Source organism: Empidonax traillii, unplaced genomic scaffold (genome assembly GCF_003031625.1).
Source record: "Empidonax traillii isolate 1590-97213 ecotype Southwest subspecies unplaced genomic scaffold, ASM303162v1 scaffold289:size826226, whole genome shotgun sequence".
NCBI classification, from domain to species: Eukaryota; Metazoa; Chordata; class Aves; order Passeriformes; family Tyrannidae; genus Empidonax; species Empidonax traillii.
This window is the reverse complement of record NW_020955482.1, coordinates 175,835-202,145: the sequence shown is the minus strand read 5'-3', so window position 1 is coordinate 202,145 and position 26,311 is coordinate 175,835. Positions and strand designations below refer to the sequence as shown.

The 26,311-nt window shown below is 39.8% G+C and overlaps 2 protein-coding genes across 4 annotated transcripts in view; one reads left to right on the top strand and one right to left on the bottom strand.

Moving 5' to 3' along the window:
- The first annotated feature begins 850 nt into the window (after positions 1-850).
- On the top strand, positions 851-21,643 carry NT5DC3 (5'-nucleotidase domain containing 3). The gene is made up of 14 exons (XM_027890480.1): positions 851-1,064; positions 4,101-4,285; positions 7,222-7,296; positions 7,715-7,770; positions 10,487-10,577; positions 12,290-12,427; positions 14,006-14,066; positions 14,293-14,395; positions 14,547-14,648; positions 15,637-15,718; positions 16,005-16,091; positions 17,271-17,411; positions 17,782-17,846; positions 18,947-21,643. The coding sequence occupies exons 1-14, from the start codon at positions 851-853 to the stop codon at positions 19,206-19,208; spliced, it is 1,662 nt and encodes a 553-aa protein (XP_027746281.1). The 3' UTR covers positions 19,209-21,643.
- A 571-nt stretch (positions 21,644-22,214) lies between these two features.
- STAB2 (stabilin 2) overlaps positions 22,215-26,311 on the bottom strand; it is an 84,450-nt gene continuing 80,353 nt past the window's right edge. For 2 of the 3 annotated variants that reach the window (XM_027890481.1, XM_027890482.1), the window contains 3 exons: positions 25,128-25,256; positions 24,053-24,172; positions 22,215-23,420 (listed from right to left, as the gene is read on the bottom strand). In XM_027890481.1, the coding sequence (XP_027746282.1) occupies positions 23,370-23,420; positions 24,053-24,172; positions 25,128-25,256 (300 nt within the window). In that variant the 3' untranslated portion in view covers positions 22,215-23,369. The remainder of the gene's footprint in view (positions 23,421-24,052; positions 24,173-25,127; positions 25,257-26,311) is intronic. The other variant, XM_027890483.1, reaches the window with a different exon arrangement.

The following is a 26,311-nucleotide window of genomic DNA, read 5'->3' as shown; positions in this document are numbered from 1 at the left end:
GGCTGAGTAACTTCCAGACGTAAGTGACAATGGGTTATGTGGATCTCCTTGATATAAGAACAAATTGTATTTGGTGTTTACCATACTGGAAAAAGAATATGTTCCTTTTGTTGTAAAGAAAGTTTCTGAGCACATCAGGAATTCTGTTTTGACAGCGGTCAGGTTTTTGTTCTTCATCCATGCATCATCTAATTTTTTTTTTTTTTTATGAGTGTTAATAGGTATGGCTCAAGTTCTCAGACTGCCAGAATCTACAGCTGTCAGTGGCATTTCACGAGAACATGGGGTGCCTCAAGACAGCAGTAGGACTTTCTGTGGGTTTCATCTTATTTTATATTCAGCATGTGTTTGGATCTTGTTTTTCTCACAGATGTAAGCAGGTGTATAGAGCACTTCCGAGGTGCACGCTGGCTGAAAAGGTAAATATTTGATGTGGTCTTTGTGGTAAGAGGAGCTCCAGGCACAGCAGAGACCAGAAGTGCAGCAGAGAGGCATGAAGTTGGGGCACATTCCCTGAGCAGCACCACTTGACCTTGACCTTGACCAGCAGGTGCTGGAGGCGGTGAGGGATGGCGGGACGCTGCTTTCCTTCCTCGGCTCGGCTGATCGGAGAGTCGGGGCCCGGCCGCCCCGAGGGCACCCTCCTGCCGGAGCCCGCTCCTCACCCGCCGGCCCCGTCCCTCCCTCCTTCCCTCCTGGGCCGTACCTGCGGCCGCGGCCGGACCCGCCTCCCGCCTCGGCGCGGCCCCGGGGCGGGGCCCGAGGAAGTGACTTCAGCCGGCGGCGGCGGCGGCGGCGCTGGAGCTCTGCGGGGCTGAGCGGCGCGGCGCGGAGCGGAGCGTGTGGGAGCATGGCAGCAGCAGCGGCGGCGGCGGGGGTAGCGGCGGCGCGGTCGCTGCTGGTGGCGGGGCGGGCGGGCGGGCGGCGGAGCCAGTTTCTGCCCCTGCCCGCTGCGGGGGCCGCTCCCTTCTGCACCGTGGCCCCGCAGCAGCAGCAGCAGCCGTCGCCCGACATGAAGAGCTACCTGTGGTCGCGCTACAAGGAGGCCAAGAGGGTCACCAAGGGTGAGCGGCGCCCGCGGGCGGCAGTGGCGCGGCCGCCCCGCCGTGCCCGCCCGCCTCGCCCGCGAGTCGGGGCGCCGCCGCTCCCGGAGCGAAGGGATGCGGGTTGGCGGCTGGGAGCAGGGGAAGGACGAAAGGTTGTGGGGGCAGCTTGAAGGGCTCGGGAGGGGGGCGAGGCGCGGGTCTGTCCCGCAGCGCCTGGCGAAGCGCTCTCCCCTGCCGCGGTCTGCCCGGTGCCGGGCTGGGAGCGCGGGGGGACCGTCCCCTCGGTAGGTCCGCAGGGCTGAGCCCGTCAGAGCAACCTCCGGGGCTGCAGCTGCTTGGAGGTGCCTGGAGGAAGGAGCCTTTCACACGGCATGACTCGGGCCGGGCAAAGCGGCAGGTGCTGGAGATGCGTTGTGCGGGGGAAAAGCAAGTGTAAAAAGGAAATCGAGAAGTTGGTCGTCTGTTTGAGGGGGTTTCTGCAGTAAGCTGCTTTTCCGAAGAGTTAAAATCCTGCCAAGTTTTGGATGACTTTTTTTTCATCATGCCTGTGGTTCCGTTCTAGCACTATAAAGCGATGTAAAATGCTCGTACGTGGATGACTCTGGGGAACCCTGTTCTTTGGCCCAGCTAGGCAAAAAGCTAGGGGACAAATGCTTGCTTCACTGCTTCTGCCCTTGTTCTGATGGGAATAGTATTATCAAGTTAATACTTGCTCGAGTGCAAGCTTGAATATGTAATCTTTTTTGGGGACTGAAAGAGAAGGAGGCAGAGTGTGTTCTACAATATCAAGTGAAAAAGCTTGTCCCTTGGACAACCTTTAGATCTCATGTTTTGGCTTTATGAAAAGAAATTACTGTGTTATCCTGTACTTAAGAATCCTGAATGTGGGCTTCCCAATGCTGGGAAATATTGCAAGCAAAACATTTGCGAACTAAAATAGTGTCAGCATTTCAGAAGCGAAATTAAAAGTACTCAGGGAGCGCTGTGGGCTTTTGGAGGGTCAGATAAGGGATAGGAAAAAGAGGAGCCTTCTATTTTCAACTTTTTTTTTTTTTTCCTGTTTATGGAATTGACATTCTCTTATTCTAAACCACACCCAAATAATACTTCAGGGTGATGTTATGAAAAAATAAGTCGGTCAGTGGGTGTGAGTTGGCAAAAGATGAGGCAAGTGCTTCTAGAATATTTCAGACTCTTATATTACAGCCCTAAGTCACCCAGTGGCTTCAAGTATAGGACGTTTCATTTAGTTATGATGTTGAGATGACGTTTCAACATCTCCCCTGATTTTTGAACCAAGGTTTGTAGAACTTTGAATGCTTTTCTGCCAGCCAGAATGCCTAATAGCTACCGAACATTTATTGTCTGTTTTTAGACAGGCAGTACTCAAGCTCTTTTTTAGCTAAAATATCTTTTTATCTACGTGTAGCTATATAAGTATCTTTGTTTTTAAAACAAGTGTTGAGTCACCAGGCTGAACAATTGATATTTGAAAAAATACTTTAACTATAATACAGAAATAGGTATTGTAACGTGATTTTAGAAGTTCACCAAAAATATGCTTATGTCTTGAAGTTAATCAAGTGATTCATGGTCCTTTTTATAGAGGAAGAGTATTTGCCTTAATTGTAGCATGTCAAATTGCATTTAATATGATTGCTGGGCTTTATTTAAAGTTTGGAATTAAATTCGGTAAATTTGCTTTTCTCCCTCTCTTAAAAATTAGAAGACTTGGATATCTGCATCTGATAAAGTCAAATGGCTTCAGATTAGACTGTAATTTGGCATCTCTCTGTTTCTTAGTGTATCTGCCCATCAACTGTGCAGCAGTCAGAGGCATTTTACAAAAGAAGTGTAATTTCCCATTCCCTGAGTTGACCAGAGTTTTCACAGTGGAGTGCTGTCTAACTGACCTGGAGTCTTCATACCTACCCCCACCTTGTTGAGACAGTTTTCTCTGGTGGTGGAGCATGTAGTGATCTGTCCTCAGAGCTGAAGATGTTGAGATAAACTTGATCAGTTCCTTTTAAACCTATATAGAAAGTAACCAAACAGACCATATTCCCTTTAAACTCACCCTTCCAAGCACAGATTTAGGATGATAGTTCCCTTTTTTTTCCCCCCCAATAGTAGGGAAGTCTGGAATATAAAGATAGTCTATGAGAAAGGAAGGAAGAAAAACATGCTCATGTTTTATGCTGACAGGAGAGTAGCATTTAGCTTCCTAATGTTGCTGTTTCAAGTTTTCTAAACAAGAAATATAAACATTCTTTGTGTTTAGTACTGACATTGGTGTTGGTCCTGAAGTTATTAATATATTATGGGCTTAACTTCTCAGTATACTTTTCCATCAAATATCAAGAGAAACATAGCCTTAAAAATGTAAGTGGTTTACACATTCTAGGCATGTATAAGTAGAGAATAAGCAGAATATTTTTGGTTTCCTGATTTGCTAGAAGGTTAGTAAGCATAGCAATGCATATGTAGCAGTTGTTTGGAAACTATTGCAGTTTACTCAACTTGAACACAAATAAGTAATGTGATAACCTTGAAATGGTGAAGCAAAAAAAAATAAAAATTAAAGCAATGTCAAATTAAAACAATATCAGTTCTGCTTCTGTGGCTGGAGCTGAACCAGGTAATGGGAGGAGAAGACAAGACTCCTAGAGGAGTAGTAATAACAATAATAGTAATGATACTATCATGCTCCAACTCCAAAATAATTTTCAAAAGCATTAATAAGTATGTTAACAGAGTTAGCAAGAAATTATGTTTGCCATTGTCCAATAAGCAAGATGGCAAAACACATCTTCTCTCCAGCTTGGACTGTGCAGAGAAAAGTGTGCTTCAAATAAAAACTGCGGGTCACCCAGACAAGTTTGGGACAGCATCTTCAGCAGCATCATATTGTTAAGGAACAGCTGCTTAGTGTGAATTAGTTTGATAGTTTCCATCATCATTTGTCTATATTTAGCAATTGCTAGTGGATTTCTATGTCTTTATTTAAATAAAACTGCAAGGCTGATAGAACTTCTTTTTTTTTTCCGTTTACAGAGTTGGTTCCTTCAATTATGAGTAACATGCTGAATCCGGATGCTATTTTTTCAAATAATGAAATGAGCCTGTCGGACATTGAAATTTATGGGTTTGATTATGACTACACGTTGGTCTTTTATTCTAAACATTTGCACACGCTGATATTCAATGCTGCTCGAGATCTTCTTATCAATGAACATCGGGTGAGTAAAATTAATGGAATAACAATAAATTTTTGAGTAAAGAGTATAATAAATGATTTCTGACTGAGAGGCATAACTCCTCTTTTCATGCCTCAGTCCTAGCTTATCTCCCTCGTAGCACATTTTGTATAAAAGCTACATATGAACAACAGAAGTGCTGGTTTATTCTCAGCTGCAGTTCTGAGCAGAGCACAGTCTGTTAAGGAATACAGTTATTTTTGTCTTACTTCTTAATGTGATGATCTAATGTGGTTTGTTGTTTGTTCCTGACAGTCATTTTATTGGAGTCACATTAATAAATAAGAAGCTAAAAAGTTACCGTTACTTTGTTTTATCCGTTGCTGTGAGTGCAGTGATTAGTTTCCATATGGAATATTTTTAGATTGCCTTCTGAGCAGGTCTTTGATTGCACTGTGTGCTTGCGAGGTGCTCTGTGTGCACCGGGCATTTCAGCTGCGTTTGCTGAAGGGGCAGCGTGTGCAGTGACGCTGTAATCAGAGCCTGGATACGAATAAGCGTTCAGCTCAGTAGTCCCCTGACCCCTTGCCACTGTGTTTGCAGTGGTGACTAGTTGACATCCAAGCGTTTTGGAGCTGGTTGTTGTGTAGTGTGGGGATGGGAAAAGTTCCCGTGTGTCAGGAAGCAAGGCGGGGGGGGACACGGGTGACTTAAACTGAAGGTATTGCTGGGAAAAAGACTGAAAAAAAAGGTGTGGACTAAAAGAGACAAAGCTTATTGAACTGTAGGACTTGCAGGAAAATAAAAGACAGTAAGTCCAGAGAAGAACTTAATAAAACCACTTGTGTATTTTTATACAACCTAAATCTGAATGGGTGGTGTTATTCTACTTTCGCATTTGAATCTAAAGGTTAGGAGCTATATATAAACATCTATAAATATCGTTGGAAGAACAAACAAAACTTCATGGGTGCTACAAGCATACACAGCTTCATCCCCCTACAATTTTGGCATGATAGTGATTTCTGTAGGATGTGTAAATACATTTTATTAAAACTGTATCGTTCTTGTGAAAAACAGTGTTACTGTAGGAGTCAAGATTTCTTCTTGAAGACAAAAATTGAAATGGTTAAAATTATTAAAAAAATGATTCCTGATTAAAGTCTCTTGAGCTTTAGTAAACAAAGCTGTAATTAATTTTTGAGACAGCTTACTGAAATACGTTGTCTTCTGTTGGAATTTACCGAGGGACAACAGTTTTTATTGGTGCTATCTATGGAGCTGCTTATGCTGTTAATGTTTCTTTTGCCTTTTAACATTAGGAAAAAAATTCTAGGTAGTACTGTCTGTTATGACTGTTACAGTCAGTCTAAAAGATGGCCAATTTTGGTCATGGCAGTGTGAGGTAATTCATCAGAAACTGCAAAATGCAAGGAATTTTGAAGTATGTCCAAAAGAATAAATATCAGTGTAGTGCTAATCAAGGAGGTGGCAGCAGGTATTCAGTATAAGCTCTTGGTTTTGGGTTTATTTCTTTCTTAGCATACAGACCTTGTGCCATCCTATTGAGCCTGCTCTTTCAGTCCAGTTATGTTTATCCCTACCAAAAGTGGAGTGAGCAAACAAACAGTATAATTTTTTATAATGGTTTTTTTTTTGTTTGGTTTGTAAGGAAGATTTGATTTGTGTGCCGGGATAGGCTCAATCTTTACTTCTTATGTACTTCCATGAATATAAAAACCCAGCCTTCTAGTAGAATAAAGTAGGCAAGTCAAGTATGCAGAAATTTGATAAAAGTCAGAAATAAATTTCATTGCACATGCTTAATGTGGTTGCTTTGGGTCATGTGCAGTACATGGTGGCTTTTAATTGATCACATTCTATATCCTTCATTGATGTCATCCCTTGTGCCTCTGCTTCATGTTCCCTGGCCAAATCTTCACGTCTTCTAACCTCTCTGTAGGCTTCTGATCCTGTTTTTCATTCTGATCAGTAGCCTACCCTGTGTTTTCATGAACTGGTAGTAGGGAAGATAGTTAGGAGAAGGAGCTGTTTTCTTTAACTGTATATGCCTGTGCTCAATGCAAGCACAGCAGTTGCAGGGTAAGTCCTCTTCAGCAAGATAAAAAACTTTAGGCTAAATTGCAGTTTATGTATTTCTTGTAAGAGTGGCTAGAACCTCCATTGAAGCTGCGTGATGTACTTTCCCTGCCTCCCCCTCCCGAAGGCTTGTAAATTAGCCATACGTGCATGGAGACTGTTGTAGACAAGGTGAAAAATGTGCCTGAGATGAATTTGTCAAGATCTAGGGCTACTGTAGCCTGTGGGAGGGAAATGAAAGATTGCCTCTCAGAGGGTTAATCAAAGAAATGATAGTTTTCTCTGACCTTGTTGAAATGACTGAAGCATTTTACCTTTTAAAAACAAGTGAACAAAACCCTTAGCCCAAGGCACGCACTTGACTTTTTTTTTCGTGGCAACCTATGGTTAAAGCAGGACAAAATTACAAGGGACTGAAAATGGGCTTGTACTGAAAAATGCTAGAAAACTATATAATAAGGGATGAGCTGCCTACGTTACATATAAAGAACATGAGGAAAGAGTACATGACAAAGACATTCAATTCACTTACAACTCCAAACAAGGAGTTATTTTAATATATTAAGAATATATTAAATCAACTTTTCTGAACAAGAGGCTAATGTTCAAAGGTCATCACTACAGAGTATACCTGGATGTCCAGCTTCAAGTACCGCAATTGACTTAGATTTAAAACAATGGCCTTGGATTTCTGGAAAAATTGTTGACTTGTCTTGTACTGTGTACATATGTTCCTGCAAATCTTCACCAGCCTATCAAAAGCCTCTTAATGATTAGAGAAAATGAGAAGCACAGAAAACTTAGACTTTTAAAGTTCTGCTGAAACAATTTTTATTTGTTTCTACAATGGCTTTAAAATAATTGCTCTCTCTTCTTAGTATCCTGCAGAAATAAGAAAATATGATTATGATCCAAATTTTGCCATCAGAGGACTTCATTATGATGTGCACCGGGTATGTATAAATAACTTTGTGGTGTGTTATTTAGCGCTGAGAACCCAGCCAAAGAAAATAAATAGAGCTTTTAAGTCTTCCAACTTTCCACTCCGCATTGATTTGTAAGAGTTTTGTTTCATATTCTCCTCTTTCATTATTATTATTATTATTATTACTGTTTTAATAGCTCTTAAGTAGAAAATGCTTTGGATCTTTTGTCCTCGTGGTGGGCAGGGGAAGGCAACTTAAAGAGTGCAGCAGAATAAACTCAGGTAAAAGTAATTGATAAAAGTTTTTTGGAAGCTACGAAGGAAGTTGAAGTGACGGTGCTCAGGTGTTCTTGAGACAGGTTAGAGGTAAAATTGGTTTGACTTTTATAATTTCATGTAAAATAGTTGATGTGATAAAAACTTATTTTCTTTTTTTTTCCTGCAAGGCGTTATTAATGAAGATTGATGCTTTTCATTATATTCAGCTGGGAACAGTTTACAGGTGGGTAAAATTATTTTCTATTTATGATAAGAAAGTTTACTCTTATTTTTTTAATCTTTTAACTGCATTTATTACTATACATCTTGGGTTCATATCAAGAACTGTGCTCTGACAACCACAGGTGTGAGTGAACATTGCAGGCTTACTGGAAGGGGGTTTCTTTGCACGTCTGTATGTACACACAGACATGTGTACATGTTTACTGACCGATACAGTACAGCTGATTCCCCAGTCCAGCTGGGGAACTTGGCAGGCTGGTTGGTCACATAGTGCTGACTCACTTTGTTTCCGGCTGTTAAATTGTGCTGAAAGATATCTAAAAATACACTGATGACTTCTCTGCTGTTGATTTCTATGTAAATAATTGTCACAGAGTGCCTGTTAGCATGACTCTGGTGTGGTTGTGGAGACACTTGAGAGGTCTTGCTGTGTTTGTGCAGAGCTTTTAAGTTTGGACACGTCGACCACATCATACTTGCAGAAGGAAGCACAGCACAGCCTGATACTTTTTGAGTTTACTGAATTGATATAACATGGGCAATCTCTGTACTGTTCTCTGTTACATGATGTAGACCTACCACATGTGGACTTTGACAGGAAAGTTTTTAGAATGGCTCAGTTTGCTGTAATGAAGCTGTACACATTTGACTGACTTGAACACCACCCACAGTACCAGATTTTAAATCAAGCAAGAAGCTAGACCACCTTTCTTAAAGTCATTGGACAAAACGTTTTCCTCTGGGGCCAAAAGATGATGGGACCTTGAAGTGATTTACCGTGGGGGATTATATATATAGTATATATATAGTAGTATGAAATGATGATAATGTGCTCATTACCTCTTTTTGTTTGGCAGTTGAGCAGGTAGGGAGATGATTCAGCCACAGTCATTGATCTGTTACTGTACTAATTTGGTTGAGATGCCTTTTGGGAGAGGGTAGAGGAAGGCAAGGAAAATGAAAAAGGACACAAGATGGCACGGACCAGCATTAGTCTCCTACCATCAACACAGTAGATATCTAAATCTACCAGAACGTGTTCTATATTTATCATCAGAGTCTGAGGGGAACTTTATACCACTTATTTGTGTGTGCTGATATAGAATAATTACTGTATGTTTCAACTGACAAAGCCTGTTGTGGTTTTCAAAGAAATAATTTATGCAGGGCTAGGATGGAATCAGAGAACTTGGTGTAAAGGTTAATGATGGCAGGATTCACTTTGAAAAATGCTAATTTGTTAGATTAAAGGCCAGGTGAGGTAACCAAAGCAGTTATGAGGTAATCTGTGGCAGTATGTAGTAAAAATGTAACGATTGGTGTGGATGGAAACAAGTATGTACGAGAGCACCAGAGACAGAGGGAACAAAATGATGGCATGTGTTGGTGGTGCCTGGATCAGCTCGTCATCAGGATTTCATCATATCTGCATGCTGTTTCCCTAAACACCTGTACAGGCATGAGGGGAGTTAAAAAGAGGTTGAAGGGTGTGAGAAATGATGTCAAGAAGAGCAGTGGTAGGACTGGAACTGTATAGGTGTCCTAGATGAGGAGATGAATGGGTAGTGAGTCCATCAGCAGTCTTGTGTTATGGCTCAGAGTGAGACAAATGAAGAGGCATAAAATCAGTTGATGTCAGCTCCTAATACAAAAGGCACGTCCAAAGCCAAAACATAATGACCAGCCAAGAAAACTCTAGGAAGGTGTTAAGATTTATGAAGTGCTGGTGGCCCTTGTTCTCCTTGTCACCCAGAGTAATTCTGGGTGGATTGCTAGGCCACACATCTTGTTATTTATGGTCTGTGTGAGCATGAGAGTTAAAGCTACCATTTCACTTAGTACTTTCTCTCAATTTTGTTTAAAATGAGATTACCTTTTCTCTTCTGTACCAACAGTGAGCTTTGTTGTCAGTTGCTGCATACCTGTAATTGCTAGTTTTATTTTTCCATATGTTCTATACGTGTGTAGATCGGTTACACAGCTAAAAGACTCGTCCAAGTGTACAGCCCCATTTGCACTGAAAGGTGTAAGCAATTCTGGTGTCCCTCTAAAATGCACATCTCCAACAGCAGCAGTGGGAGTGCTGCTTAAGGTGAAGAGTGATGCTTTTAGAGCTGTCTGTCCATGCTGCCGGTGAAATAAAACAAACTTTGTAGTTTTACAGCTGGACTGAGAACTGTGTCAAGACTGTGAGTCTTCTGGTAAAACTTGAAGATTCAAGGGAAAGAAAAACATACAGAGCCTTTACCTAAATAAGAATTTGTTTTACTAAAGCATCTGAAAAACTGCAGGCATCCAAATCCTCACCAAAGGACACAGAAGCAAGGTCATGATGCAGAATAATCTGGTTTAAACACTTATCACATCATCAATACTCTATGGAGGGAAGGCAGTGAGGAATTTGTGTTAAGAAACTGTAAGCTCTAACTACTTACAAACCCTTGAGGCATAATTTCAATGGAGACTAATTAGCTCTTTTCCTGTAAGAAAGTAAAGTCAAATTTTAAAGTTAAAATTGGAATATGTTCTGTGTGTATCAGTCTGTTAAAATGTTACTTGTTTGGTAAGGAAAGATGCTGTTTTAGCTTATAGACAAAATATATAACCATTATTTGTATTTTAATAAAGTCCAGAGCTACATGGTAATCTGTTGGACTTTGGTGATTACTTGAAAATTTTAATCTGACTTTTGAACTAAAGCTAATGTTGTTTTCCAGAGGCCTCAGCGTTGTACCAGATGAAGAAGTTATTGCCATGTATGATGGTTCCCATGTCCCTTTAGAACAAATGAGTGACTTTTATGGAAAGGTAAAAACACAAATTGATCTTTATAAATGGTTGTTTGTTTGTTTGGTGGCTGTTGTTTGGTTTTGTTTGTTTTTTTGGGGGGTTTATTTTGGTGTGAGGGTAGTGGTGTTTAAATTTTGTTCTCATTATAACTAGCAGTTATATTTTCTCAATATATGATTGACTTATAGTGCTAGATGTGAAGTTTACCCTCTAAAGTTTCCTTTCTCCTGCTTACTATAGTTTCTTCTTCGACTTCTCCTTTGCCCAGTCATACAGACAGAGTAATGGAACATAGAAAATCAAGTGACTTGCTTAGTGTTGCACAGCAAATCTGATAAAGGCTGGGAAATGAACCATATCTGGTGCTTTACCCAGGCTGTGTACTTCTTCCTGGTGGTCTGATGGCTGAACTGATGTAGCAGCAAGTAAATGTGTGGAGGCATCTCCAGTGTGCAAACTGGCAGAGTGATGGAGGATCTGACAAAAGATGAATGAAGAGATGAAACATTTAGATTTAAGATCTGACTTTCTCAGGAAGGTTGATCTTTTGCTAGTAGGTTCCTTTCTCTTTCCCAAGTGAAGAATGGTGCTGTCTTTTTACTGAGAAGCCAAGTTTATTTTACACCTTTTACTTAGGGGTGTTAATTCCATGTTGACATGAAAGGAACTTCTTAGGGCTGTGGAACAGTTTATTGTTCTTGCACTTGTTCTTATTTTAAGGAGCTGAATTTAGAATTCCTGAGTCTGTTCTCTGCAGCAGTTGTGAATATCATCCTGGCATTCCCTGTGGGGTGCCTTGGTCTCTTTAGGCCTATACTTTCTTAGATCTTAGAAAGGAGAGTGACAGGACAAGAGGCAAGAGACACAAACTGAAACACAGGGTGCTTCCTTATCAGGCAGATGACCTTCTTTTATTGTGAGGGTGACCTAGCCCTGGCATGGGCTGGTTGTCCAGGGAGGTTGTGGAATCTCCAGCATGGGAAATTCAGAAGCCATCTGGACAGTGGGCTCCAGGTTGCCATGCTTGAGTAGGGGGCTTGGACAAGATGACCTCCAGAGGTCCCTTGAAACCTCAACTATTCTGTGTTTCAGTGATCTTGAGCTGGTTGCTTTACTTGTCTCCTTATTGAGAAGTATGTGGTGTATTTGCTGTTGTATAATGAGATTCTCTACTTTTGTGAGACTTAACTGTTGTTATGGCTTTTGCAGACTAGAAATCCCTTGTTACTGCATTAGCTATTGTAGATTCTTAAAGCTTTTTATTATCTTATTTCAAGGAGGTAAATTGTTTTGCAATCCTAATCAGTATTCCACTTACTAAAAAAACCCCAAACAAATAAGAGAACCTCTGTCTGCCATCACAGTACCCAGTGCCTCTTATTTGCAGAAGTGCAGATTTCTAGTCAAGACCTCTAAGGCCTTTCCTTGCCTTTAAGCTGAGTGCTGTCTTGCTTTTATGAATTAAAATATTGCTTTTAAGAGTAAAGAATTGGATTTATTTGAAGAATTGAGTTGGATTTATTTGAAGAATTAATCACAACACTTTTGTTGGAGATCCTTCATGAACTAAGACCTTTGATAAAAGTGTCTAAAGCAGTATGAACAGGGATGGCAAAACCTGAATATCTGCAACTAAGCTGAAATGTTTATCCTGAATGAATGAAAGTGTTTTAATCTGACAAATGCCTGACTTTTTTTTTTTTTCTTCCCTTTTCTTCCCACCACTGTAGAGCTCACAAGGAAATACAATGAAGCAATTCATGGATATATTTTCCTTGCCAGAAATGACACTTCTTTCTTGTGTGAACGAATATTTTCTGAAAAACAACATAGACTACGAACCTGTTCATCTGTACAAAGATGTCAAGGTAGTAGCTTTGAAGATTTAGGTAAACCTCTATATTTGTGCATCTGCTCTGTGAGCACTGCAGAAAGCTTTCACCTGTTGTATCAGCCTCAGTGAAATACCTCACCTTAGATTTTTTATGGAGTAATTATTACTATATAACCTTAAAAACTTAAGTAAAATTAAGGTAGAGCTTGGTAAAAAAACACAGAATCATCTGGAATGTGTTTGAAATCTGACATTCTCTAGGACTGTTGCTCTTTTTGTAGGTTTGAGGGGTGGATAGGGGGAAAGTGAAGAAACTCTTGTAATTTGATAAGACTTCTTTGGATTGTTATTAAACAAAGCCTATTTCTCACTATCAGTAATATAAGAAACTATAGGGTTTTCCAGTTTGGAGCTTTCGGTTGTAATGCCTCTACATCTTGGCTGGTATACAATGATTCGCTACCTCATGCTTTTGGGCTATTTGTTTTGCCTGTTTACCTCTCGTCCTCCTCCAGGAAAACTCTAGTACTAATCTAGAGTAATTTGACCCTCTTGATTCCTCAGGATGTATCCTGCAGAGGAGATCATTTATGTCATGGTTGTGTAAGAACACATGAGATAATGCTCAAGGTGATAGTATTTGTCTGCACAGGCATTCCATCCAAAACCTTTTCCTGGCTCCTTGTTGACATGTATTAAACTTCTGCAGTTGTTCAACACATGTGATGCACTCAAATGTTGAATTTCTCACTTTCCCAAGTAGATCAGATGGATTTTAAGAAATTTTCTACCTCCAGAGTAATTTTCCCTTCTACCTATGTATGGTTACATAAAGTCAGAAGGCTAGTTCATGTAATTCCTGCTGAAGTAGGTGTGGAAATTTCTGTACTGTTCAGCATTACCAGTATTTTGGAAGCCCTGTACTGGTATTTTTGAAGATTTTGAGGATGTAGCCCATGTAAGTACCAAAATGGCAGTACCACTGATTTTAAACAAAGCTGTCTGGTGCAGAGCTGGCTCACGAGAGCTGCTAAATGCCTCCAGAGCGCCTTATGAGTGCTTTGCTCAAGCATTTAGCGTCTTTCATCTGTTCATAAATTCCTTATTTAAATAACCAGGGCATTTGTAAGTGATTGTAATCTAAAATCTGTCAGATGTAAAACTTTTGGTTTGTTTGGTGCTTTTTTTTTTTTTTTTCCCCTGCAAGAGGAGAGGAATGTGTTCTGCTCCAAAGGTCACTTGGAGAGTGACCACAGAGCAGTGGAGAGTGGTCACTTGGACAGTCACCACAGAGAAATGGTGACTGCTGCTGCAGAGGGCTTTCACCCCACTTCACCCTTCTCAGCAACCTTTCACAGTAGTTATGTAAAACAGCCCCTCTGCTATACAGTTTTGTACTTCTCAAAATTATGAAGTTAGTGTCTTGGAGGACAGGCTTACTCTTTTAGTGGTGACACGTTTATTCAATGAACATTACATGGCATTTCTGTAAAGTGCAATTCTGAGAAAGGAATCGTTTTAAAAACAAATTACTACTGCTATTGCAGTGAGCAGGGATTTTATACTTGAAAAGACTTTAAAGTTCTCCAGTGCTCTATTACTTTCCTTACAGGATGCAATCAGGGACGTCCATATCAAAGGAATAATGTACAGAGCAATTGAAGCAGATATTGGTAAGTACTAATTACATAATCTATCAAAGCTTTTTTCAGTGATAGCATACTGATCCTTCTGGCTTCCATATTTAAGATTTCAAATTCTAAATTTTTAAAACTTGAGAGCTTGTCAGAGGTGCCTTTTTAAGTATAACCTTGTGTTCTGAACCCCTTAGTTGAATGCAGAGAAAATTCTTGTGAAAAACTTTCTCAATTAATACTATGTTTTCCGCAATCCTGACAGAGAAATACATCTGCTACGCTGAGCAAACTCGTGCGGTGTTAGCTAAGCTGGCTGATCATGGCAAGAAGATGTTTCTCATCACAAACAGTCCCAGCAGCTTTGTGTAAGTGAACAGTTGTTTCTGAGGATGGGGAGAATGAGGTTCTCCAGTGTAATTAGTCATATATAATTAATGTAATATGTAATTAATTATGTTGCTCAGATAACTGCACATCTGTTATGCTACACTGTTAATATCCCTCTCTCCTTTCTAGGGACAAAGGCATGAAGTTCATAGTTGGCAAGGACTGGAGGGATCTCTTTGATGTGGTCATTGTACAGGCTGATAAACCAAACTTCTTCAATGATAAGCGAAGGTGGGTGTTCAGTCACCAAAGAATGATTCAAGCAGCTTATTCCGTATAAGGCTGTAGAGAGTGTTATTTCGAAATATTTTAAGTTGGCTGCAATGTAAAATGAAATCATACTTGGTGAAATCCTGTATAAGGTCACTACAAAATGCAGCAATAGGCAATTCTGAAGTCTAAATATTTACTGTTTCTTACCTAAGAAGGTTTCAGGAGCTATCACAGGTCTGCTGGAGTGAGTTAGGGTCACAGAAGGTATTTTTAATATCGTGCTTGTAAGTTGGTGAAGTGTGCTTCTTTCCTAAGAAACCTGAGAAATTTTGATGCCTTTTAGAATCATCCCCTTATCTGGAAATGTCTTTCATTGCTTCAGGTTTTTTTTTTTAGTCACAAATTATGTTTAAAGGGCATCTCTCTGGCTGACAGACTGGAATACTTGGACTAGTTGTTCAGTTACGTAAACACATTTGTAATATGCATACACTATTATTATATTTGAAAAAGACCTGTTCCTTTATGTGTAATTATGATTTGAAAGTGAGAGAGAGGGAGGTGGGGGTGTTTTTTTCCCTTCTTCTTCATTTTATTTTAAAAAGAACTTTGCTATACATCTTACCCCCAGTGCTTTACCCTTCAGTTATCCACGTGTACAAAATGAGGTATTGGGCAAGATTTTTCCACATCTTCAGGTTTTTTTTGTATTCTCTCCTTCTTGGCAGACAATTCATGCTGTGTCTTCCCCTCTGCTTGGGGTCCCTGCCTTACTTCTCAACAGCTGTTCTCAAACTCTGTCAAACATCATTGTGTACTGGAGAGATCCATTGCTTTTCACTGGTTAAAATGGAAGTTTTGGAGTCTTGCTTTTTCTGTTACAGTGTTCAGGTGCTAGAGAGCATGTTTTCCTTTTGAGAGATGAGTATTGTTAATGTTCAGACTTTAATCTCCTAAGAATTGACGGAGTTTCTACAGAAACACAACAATTGTATATCTGTTCTAGACCGTTCCGGAAGGTGAATGAAAGGGGGGTGTTGCTCTGGGACAAGATTCACAAGCTGCAGAAAGGTCAGATTTACAAACAGGTATGCTTTCAAGAGATTCTTCTGGTTCAAATTTAACACCTATTTCGTAGAATCCCAACCTTCTTTAGAAATAAGGGCTTCTAAAATGTAATATGTTCTTCAAGACAGTTATTTTAGTGTCTGAAGTTGTAGAAATTCATTGTTGGTATTGTACATCCTTGCCCCTTGGAGTGATAGATAAATGGAGTGATAGATAAATGATATGAAAATGTTTTTAGGGGTGTACTAAATTTCTTTCTCATGCAAGTGTTATGCTGCTGCAATGTACATATCATTGTTTCTGCAGGGTAACTTGTATGAATTTCTGAAACTTACTGGCTGGAGGGGCTCTAAGGTGCTCTACTTTGGTGACCACATATACAGTGACTTGGCAGTAAGTAGTTTGCTTTCACAAAATAAGATAAAAGAAGAGTGGTTTTGTTAGTTTTCCTCTCTTTCCCCCCGAGTTATTTAATATAACGCACTTTAATTTGAGATTTTGAAATACAACAAAACTAGGTTGGTGGTTAAGCCATATGGCTTTTTTCCATAGTGAAGAATGTTGGTGCCCTAAAAGGCCAGCCATGTTTTGCACCTGACTTGTAGCATTTAACTTGTTTATCGACTGTGGTCAGGAGTGTGTGAGTTTGTATACCTGATCCAGATACTGATTGTGTCAGATGTAGCAGAGTAAACACAGATATCCAAATATACAGGATACGCATGATTTGGATGGCATTTACTGCCAAGTGTAACAAGAGATGAATGAACTTCTGTTTTGAATGCAAGAGGAAGTCTTCCTATCACTAATGGTAAACTTCCTTCTTATGATTTTGCTCTGGTTTGTATCCCAACTCTCTGAGTATTTTCTTACCACCTTACGAGAAAATATATTTTAGCTGTTAATTTAGGGTAAGTGACCAACACTGAAGTCTTTTGTAATTGATTTCATATGAATGCCTGGATAGGACTTTTCCACTGGCAAGCTATGATAACATGCTTCAGCAGCAGAAGATGTTAACATTTTTTTTCCCCAGTCTACTTTTAAAAAGAAGAGTAAGTTTGGGTGCTTCAGAAGACTGAGGATTGAAAAAAGGAGATTGCAGCTGTGTTGTAGTCTGGCACAATGGAGAAGAAAGCACAGGTGGCATCTGCCTTGTGTTGTACCTGTCAGGAGGAGATTGGATAGCTGGGGCTCCTGATAGGAGCCTTCTGTTAGCTGAATGTGTGGGTAGATATCACAAACCCAACACATGGTTCCTTCAGATACTTCTGACAGCAGCAGTGGTCTCATCTACAAGACAAAAGTCCTTTTGTTTATTTTAAATCTAATGAATTAGTGTTTATTTGAAAGTGCTTATGTGTTCTTTATCTCTCTTCAAAAATGCAGGATTTGAAGCTTAATTTGAAATTAAATTTTATCGTTTATTGGCACAGTTAAGTCCCACGGTTTCATATTCCTGCTTATACATAAGAAGCAATTAGTGCCCCTTTGGGATACACAATGGTCAGATTCTTCTGTTCTTTTTAAGCAGTCCTTCTTAAGACTAATTTTGCAATTCTTGGTGAATAGGACTTGACCCTGAAGCATGGCTGGCGCACTGGTGCAATTATTCCAGAGTTACGATCAGAGATTAAAATCATGAACACAGAGAAGTACATTCAAACCATGACCTGGCTGCAAACCTTGACAGGATTATTGGAACACTTGCAGGTTTGTTCTGTGTCTGTGTGTAATCGGCTCTGTGTAGCAGAAGGGATCCAGCCAAGTTTCTAAATGCTGGACACTGATGTTGCAAGTGCTTTGAGTCTCACTGAAGTGTTTGACTGTAGATAAATAAATGCAGTTATTCATGTGGCTAGTTAATGTGTTTTTTTTTTTTTCTCAAAATCTCATCCCCTTCCTCCACTGGTTAGCCTGGATCAATGCCTGCTTTTGGTTGTTTAAAATGCATGTGGATAACTTCTGTATACTGATCTCTGAAGTATCGCTCATGTCCTGTTGGCTGATAAGGGTTTATTGATGGAAAGGCTTATCTATAAGGGTATCCTTAGTTAAAGGTTATCCACACTTTGCATTTCAGGTTCACCGTGATCCTGATTCTCAGATGATTTTAGAAGAATGGAAGAAGGAAAGGAAGGAAATGAGGTAAGACACAGGAGATGAAGAATTTGCAATATGCTTCGTGATAGTTAAGGGTTCTATGTAACATCTTCTCTCCCACCCTGATTTATATTCCCTGGTAGTTACAGACCTTATAAAATGTTTTTCTGTAGCAGTATTCTTACCTGTCTCTTGTGTAGCTCTTCTCTCCTCTGACACTTTGTGCATATGAACCTCTTTTCCCTGTTCTCCTTCTTTAGAGCAGATGTTACTTTTCTGCATGAAAGGGTAATATCAGATCAAATACTTTCCCTTCTCATTTTGGTTTTCCTCTCGCTCTGTGTTCAGCTGCCATTGTTGATTACACAGCTTCTGGACAATTAAAAATTGTATTTCTTCTTCAAGACTTAGGTTACTTTTTCAATTTTTTAGATGATTTTTTCAGATTATGTATTCTAAAATATATTACATGTAGAAATTGGGCTCTGCACTAGACTGGATTTAGCAGTGGTTTTATCACAAAGATAGGTAATGGGACTAAAACTCTAATAATCTATTATCATGAAGGAGAGGAGTAATCCCTAAATGCGAGGGGTGTGAAGTGCACAGTTAGCAAGGCCAGCAGCTGCACCAGCAGCAGCCTTCCCTAGAAACGTGGAAGTAAATGAAATGGGAGCAATACTTGGCAGCAACTAATGACAGAAGTTAATTCCAAGAAGTGTTTAAGCTTTTTGTGTGCATTAAGCCAGATATGACTTTTTTTAACAAGTCTTGTTATCTTTGGAACAAGTGAATGTCATTAGGATTTAGATAAAGGTAAAAGTCTTCTTTCGCAGTCTCTAGAAAAGAAGGCATAAGATGTCATGTTTCTAATGTCAGAAGCAATTTATCTCTGGGTTTAGTGGGAGAAGTGTCAAGCTCTTCTGTTCACAACTGCGATTTCTAGTTCTGGGCTACATGTGTGCAAGAGGTGAGAAAATTTCTTATGTAGCGCATTTTAAGTGTTCAGAAGTACAATGGCAAGAGAATAATGCCTAGACCAGCTTATAGGAACAGCTTGCTTCAGGTTCTGGATGCTGGCTAGTGAAGAGGTATGTGCAGGTGTGTTCACTTCACTGTCTTTGTTTTCTTTCTTTGGGGGACAGGGAGATGAACAGGAATTTCTTCAATGCGCAGTTTGGCAGCATATTCAGAACGGACGAGAATCCAACTTATTTCTTAAGACGTCTCTCTAGATTTGCGGATATCTACATGGCATCACTGAGTTGTCTCTTGAACTATGAGCCTGATTACACGTTTTATCCAAGAAGGACTCCTTTGCAGCATGAACTTCCTGGCTGGTCAGACCAGCTGTGCACTGGTACATTCAGAATACCTTTCCTACAAGAGACAGTTCAGATCAAATAAAAACTTGGTGACTTCTCTCTAAAATGGACAAATATATCTTGGTTTTTTTGAATGTATGTGTATTTTATTTAAGTCACTTAAATCTGTTACCTTGGTTTAGATGTATCTCATATTTACAAGCATTGTAACTATTTTCTCCTCTTCTGCTCAGACATGTGAAAACTCCTCTTAGACACAGAAGACATGATGGACTGCCAAAGTAGTAATAGGCCAGGAGGGAGAGCTCATCTAAGGGGAAGGACTGGTAGTGTTCTGGGGTGGTTCTTTTTGTTTCTTTATTGGAAACTTGGATCTGCAGCCTTGTGGTTTACAAAGAAATACCTGTACTCTCACTTCTGGCCCTTTTCAGCACTCCAGCTGGAGCCTCTAATGGATCTTGACACTTGAAAAGCTTATATCCAGTGTTAGTAACTCAGTGATAAACAGCTAATAACCAGGTCAGGGTGAGACTCAGAGGGATAATGTACATGTTGTACCTTTCCTTGCCGCCGTGGCTGCAAGCTGACCTGACTGAGCTGAGGGCTGTGGTGTCAGCATTGCTGTGCTGCACTGACAGGCTCAGGCTGATGGGCTCTTTCTCCTGTCTGTGCAGTTTCTGTTCTTGTAATGTTTGTGCTTGGCTGCAGGTGAACCTGAGCCTAAACCTGAAACTGCCAGTAGCTTGGGCTGCTTCAGCTTCCTCTTGTTAACTTTTAGGCAACTTTCTTTTTAAGTTTCAAAACACTTCAAATACCCACTCTCTAGTAATAAAGTAATTTCAAGAGGTCTTGCATTTGGCATTTCAAAGTGGATACAGATCTTTTCATCAGGCTTTAGTTTGATCCTAAATGCTGCTTTTAAAATTTTTAACAGTGTCTTATTACAGTGGTATGCAATGTGGTTTTGCTAGGAGAGAATGTATTTCATATAGCCTTTTACAGTCAAGAATAAATACGCACAACAGGCAAAGGAGTTAAAAGAAAAAGTAAGAAATGAGAAAATGAAACCCAGAGTTTTCTGTTGACATGTTTTTAGCTCAAGCCCTGAAAGCTGAATTAGGGGTGGTGCAGATTTTGCATAAAGAGAAAAACAGTTTTGGTGGTGCAGATTAAAGGTTTTATTGAATTACTGAAATTGAAGGTAATGCATAAACACAAACTCTGGGTAGCATATGCTCCAAAGATTTGAGCTGAAAAATGTCTACTTTGCACAAGGAAAACATCTGTTGATGTGTTTCCTCAAACAGGCACTTTATAGAACTGCTATATAATTGTTTTTAAGTAAGAATTATTTTATTTCTCTGGATCCAAAGGAAATGGGTTGTTTTTTGGTTTTTTTTGGTTTTAACTGGTGCTTCCCACCCCAGCCATTTTAGCAGGTATAATATAATTAATAACTTCCAAATTTTAGTTATTAAAGGCTTTTAAAAGCATTTAAAAAGTGTATAATTAACAAAATATATAGCCTAGGGTGTTCTTAATTTCATTTGGGATATCACTTGCTTTCTATCATGATTGTCAGGTAAACAAACTTTTGGTGACCAAAAGTTTTCTTGTTTTGTTTTTTTTTTCTTTTTTAACCTGTCTGTATTATGGGCAAGTACCTAGATTGAATTTCATATACGATATCTTTCATGTTTTTAAAAGCATGTTTGCAAAGTAAAGAATGTATTTTAATCTAGCCTGCACAATTTTATAAGTAGTTTTCCTGTATGCTTGAAATCAGTATGAAGTCCTCAGAGGCGGTTGTAGATTTTATTGTTTCCTTGTGCTCCTATTTCAAACTTGACTTGCAACACGCCTGAAGTGTGTGTGTGTGTGTTTAAACAGACGAGGAAGTTCCTCTGACCGTCCTGCTGTTTTGCTGGATAGAAAGATAAAGTTTTGCAGGAAGTCAGTTTGACTTTATCAGGAGACTTCTTGGTGTGGCTGTGCAAGAAATATATAGCACAACTTGTTAATGAAATGTGGGGATGGAAATATCATGATTTGCCTTCAGTTCTTTATTCTGATGCTCAGCTACTACTGAACTCGGTGTTACTCGTGTGTAGCACTGCTCGTGCTGCAGAGATTTCAGTTCACTCTTTAAGAAAAGAGAAAACCCACCAAAACTACTCTACATTCTCTGTCTTACTACTAGCAAATCATAAGATTGTATTATTCAGTTCTGCATTATTGAACTTGATCATGTTTTGTTGATTATAGCTCTATGATGTTTATTCTTTTAAAGCTGGCTAGGAGCCAGTTTGTTTGCTTAATTTTCCTGTGTTAAGCAGGAACAGTTTAATTGGCTTGGATGTTGTTATCCCCATAATGCGCATTTTGTTTCAAGATTTTCTTCTTTTACCCTGCCTTAGAAAATCAAACTTCTGTACCAAGCTATGTTACAACAGCCAACTCAAGTAAAATATTGTTTATATTGCATGAGTTCTTGAAATAAACAATGCTGCATGAAAAGAATTAAATATGGGAGGGTTGTGTTTCTTTAAAACAATCCAACTATATATAATATGAATTTAAGTGAGAATACTGAAGTGTATTATTTATTTTTCAGTGCTAGAATGCAGCTCTTTTAACTTTTAAAAATATCTTGCATTTTTTAAATGATTTCACCTTGGCACTCTCTGTGTTACTCATTTTAACCTTGTTGTGCTACTGACTTCAAAGATATTTTTGAGCATGTTTTAAAGGCAGTGTTTCTTTATATTAATTTTGGGAGTATAGTTCATTTGAACACCAAAGCAAGAAGAAATTTTTGTTCTGTTCTATCGAAAAACACAGAGGTGAATAGTCTGTCAGTAAAAGAGAGTTTTATGAACTGTGGGGCTTTTTTTTTTTTGTGATAAAAATATTTAATGATTATTACAAAAATAAATGTTTGGACTTTATCTTCTGGTCTCTCTGAGCCTTAATATGTTGGGTGACTGGGGAGAAGGAAAGAACGTGAGATGTATTAATTGCAAAATTCTAGATATATGAGTGTGTTTTGTGTTCTAAACTTTCTAACAGAAGTTAAAAAAAAGCAGGTGTGTGTAGGGGGCAGGGGAAGAAGTTTGGGAAGTTACTTGGGTCTGTTTCATCCACGTGTATTTACACATTAGATTCCCTTTGTTGTGCTCAAAAGCTTCATCAGCAGCCCTGGGTTTGCCTGCTTATCTCGTTCAGATAGTAGGCATCCTGGGGTGACATCACCTAATGCCCCCTCGGCATTAGGGGGATGTTACTGCTGCCAGCGAGAAAAATCTTTCTTTGCTTGCTGGTTTGTGGTTTCTTCCGTGTTCTCACTGTATCGCTATGCTGTTAATATTTTGGCAGAAGGGAACTAGTTTGATTCACTTCTAATAGTGTGGTGCCAGTCACAGCTGTTACTGCTGTGCTTTATAAAAATACAGTATGTGAAGAAGCAGCTTCTGCTCCTCCCAGACCTGAAAAACTGAATGTAGGCATTGCATGGTAAGGAGATGTTCGTATTCGTTGTCTGTCACAAAAATGGGTCAGGTAAAGGCTGATTGGCATTTAAATGCTCTCATATCACCTGCATGTCTTGCTAGAGCTGCCTCAATGACTGCTTGCCTTTGTACAGTGAGATGAGATGTAAACAAAACAGCCAAGTTCAAGGAAAGACAGAAAAGCTCGCGGAGGCGAGTGGGGCAGACAGGGTGGTTGTGTTTCCTGCTGCTGAATATCTTACTTGAAAGTATATTAGCAAAAAAATCCCCTCAGTTTAAAAATAGACATTTAACACATGTCCTTTTTCATGCTTGTAACTGAGTTAAAGGAAAGCACAGACCTAGAGTACTAAGAAATTTAGGATATTTGCCAAGTTAGCAGCCCTGTGTGTTTGTGACCATTTTAAAGTCTGTGAAGAAGAATAAAAGCAGTTAAAAAGCAGGCTAGTGAAAGTTATCTACTTTTCCCAGTGAGGAGTCTGTTTGCTTCCGGTTAGGTTTGTTGAGACTCATTCTTGCATTTAGCATTCGCAGTTGGTACTGCTCAGATACAGCCAACACTTCTGAGGTTGGTAACTCTGAGTTATATAGACTGCATCTTAAAAAAGGCTGTGCTCTTTTGGTTTTTAATTTGTAACAAGATTTTATTCCCTGTAATGTGTAGGTGCTGGTTTTCTTCACAGCAAGTGTAAATAGAAATGTGTTTAATAACTGACTAATGCCAAATTCAGTCTTCAATTCTGATCATGAGGACCACTCATCACAAGCTGTTGGTCATCTGAATCCTATAAAATAGAAGAAAAAAGAAAATCAGACTTGCACATTACGCTAAGAAACGAAAGTAACTGTTTGGCACATTAGTCCATGCAGATGGTAGAGTTGGCAACCAACATTTTTGCACCAAATAAGACTTTTTACTGGATGCAAAAAGGTGTATTTTGATTTTAGACTCTGCATATACATGAGAGTATTGCTAACTTGGACCACTGAAGCTATTCAGATACTCTGGCTTTACTCAGTCCTTTCTTCTCTTGATACCGAGCCCCCTCCTTTTGTGTTTCAGATTCTTTGGAGTGCTAGCATGGCACTCAGCTGTGTTTGCAGCAAGGAAACATGAAGACAAAATTCAAAGGCTTTTACAGTTGATATAGATATGTCACTGTCATCCAGAGGCATTTGAAGTCCAGTTTAATTCAGCTCTCTTTGAAGATGGACTTGAGATACTTGAGATCACAGCCTCAGTTTTACTAAATGAGATAACCCAATTCCACACAGTGGGGAGACAGGAAAGCCAGGAACTTATATGTTGTTTTCTTGAATTAATTTTTTTTCAACTAGACATTTTTCTTTCATAAGGTCATTCCCTTTTAACCTTATATTAGTAGTTTCTCAATCTCAAACCAAAATGAATACTTACTGAGAAAAGATCATAAGTAGGTTCTGGTGGAGTCAGTGCAGAAGATCTTTCATATGAGGGGTTGGTGATATTTGAAGGCTGTGACTTTTCCCGTGATGATGTGTCAATGTCATCTTTTGACTACACGAAAGCACATAAGCCTGCTTAAAATTCATCTTTTTCTTCCAATGCATTAAGTGGGGCACTTAAGCTTCAACACCAGCTGGTGAAGTGTTGTGACTGAACTGGCTGTATCATCTAACTCACTATCTCCAAGCATGAACTACGTTTTGGGTTGTTATAGTATTATTAACACTGATTTTCCTCTCCCTTCTTATTTTTAAGCCTCAGCAAAGAATGGGAGAGGAGGTGTGGCCCTGACCTTGTGCCTGGGGTAAAAAGTACTTGATTGGTCTTGAGTGCTCTCATTGCAACTATATAAAAACACAACCGTTTTCCCTGGCTCTTGAGTCCTGTGTTTTGTTTCTAGAAGGTGATTCATATTACATGCAGGGGCTAGAACAGGAAGAAATTTCTGTTTACTTTAGGTAGACTTTCTTTTGGATTGGTTTTTGTGCATTCTGTAACTTATTTGTCATCCCTCATCTCTGAGTAGCTTGGTTGTTTCTGGCTGGTTTCAGTCATCACCATGCTACGTGAGGATAGCAAAGTTAGTTAAGAAAAATCAAGCATGAGAGCACATCAATGTAAAAACCTGCATTCTTCAATCCTGCAGTCATTTAAATTTGCTAGTCTTTTGAATCTGACCTTTTTCCTATCAAACATTTCAACCTCCAGAGCAACAAAATGATTAGCTATGCCTCAGAGGAGGGAGAGGAGAACTTTCAGTGGTTGTAATTACCTGCTGGAATTTCCATGCATGCAGGAACCCATTGGGCACCCTGGGTGGAGGTGTCTGGGGGCAAATGTAAGCTTGTGCCCAAGACAAGTGTGGGAGCCTTCCCCACTTTCTCTCTCAGTCTGAACAGTTCAAGTGGGAAGTGATAAGGGAGTGTTTCTGTCTTAACAAAATGCACAGAGAAACTGTGAGTTGCAATGGGTCTGGAGAAGCTTTGTGTTCCTCTCTGCCACCTACCTTGAAGTGCTGGAAGCTCGTGTTTCTCTTTCTGAACCTGAGGTAAGAATATCCGATAAGAGCCACAATTCCAGTAACTAGACAGATGCCAAAGAATATTCCTGTCCCAGCACTGGTGTGGAGAGGAGCCTGGAAGCAAGCAAGAGAGTAAATCAGCTGTGGGTGGACACTGGTCACCTTCCAACAGCCAAGCATATGCAGTGTTCCTGGAGATATGCTCTGATCCTGAGCTGCTCTTGTGCTTGAATTCCTGGTACATGTTCCCTAGAGACGGTTGAAGTGGCCTTTTGATAGAATCATGGAATTGTTTAGGTTGAGACAGGTCATCGAGTCCAACCATTCACCCAGCACTGCCAAGTCCACCACCAAACCATATCCCGAGGTGCCACATCTACACATTTTAAAGCTCTCCAGGGATAGTGACTCTACCACTTCCCTGGGCAGCCTGTTCCAAAGTTTGACAATCCTTTTCATGAAGAAATTTGTCCTGATATTCAATCTAAACCTCCCCTGATGCAACTTTAGGTCATTTCCTCTTGTCCTGTTACTCAGGAAAAGTGACTGACCTCAACCTTGGTGCAACCTTCTTACAGGTAGATTTTTTTGGGGTATTGGACATTGTCTCCAGTACAGCTTCATCATCTTTATGGTTTTAAAGCTGAAAGTTTTAAAGAACGCCTAAAGCATCTTTTCTGGTCTAGTTTTTCAAAGGAGCAACAGGGGCTACAGTGAAACTTAAACCTCCTTGGCTTGAGGAAGACAAACAGGTACCAGATTTGCCTGAGCAGCTTTGGAAACCTGTACTACAAACTCTAGAGGGCTTTGCATGGGTTCAGGCTCACTCCCCACTGCTGTGTGCACTGGGGTAGTGATGGTTATTGCTAGCTATCAGTAGCCATACTGGCTGCTTACCAGGGCTCAAAGCAAACTGCATCTGAGACCTAGACCTGTCTCATCACTGGTCAGAGGGACTGTAGAAAAGATTTAGTTGCCCTCTAGCATGTGAAAGGTATTATAAAGACTGTAATATCACGTAGCTGTAGACTGACAGAAATTGCCTATTATTTTGAATCATTTGCAGGCATTAATTTATACTTTTACCCAAGTGTGCCTTTTCCTACTTCTGAGAGTTGTAGGCTGCAAGAGGTTTTTGTGAACCGAGATTGTGCTGGCAGGTTGCTGGG

What these genes read in the sequence shown, in the direction of transcription:
- NT5DC3 (XM_027890480.1), top strand. Translation starts at nt 851, where the DNA reads ATGGCAGCAGCAGCGGCGGCGGCGGGGGTAGCGGCGGCGCGGTCGCTG. An exon ending in ATCTGTACAAAGATGTCAAG is followed by an intron (nt 12,428 to 14,005) that starts GTAGTAGCTTTG and finishes CTTTCCTTACAG; the next exon opens with GATGCAATCAGGGACGTCCA. An exon ending in TTCTTCAATGATAAGCGAAG is followed by an intron (nt 14,649 to 15,636) that starts GTGGGTGTTCAG and finishes TATCTGTTCTAG; the next exon opens with ACCGTTCCGGAAGGTGAATG.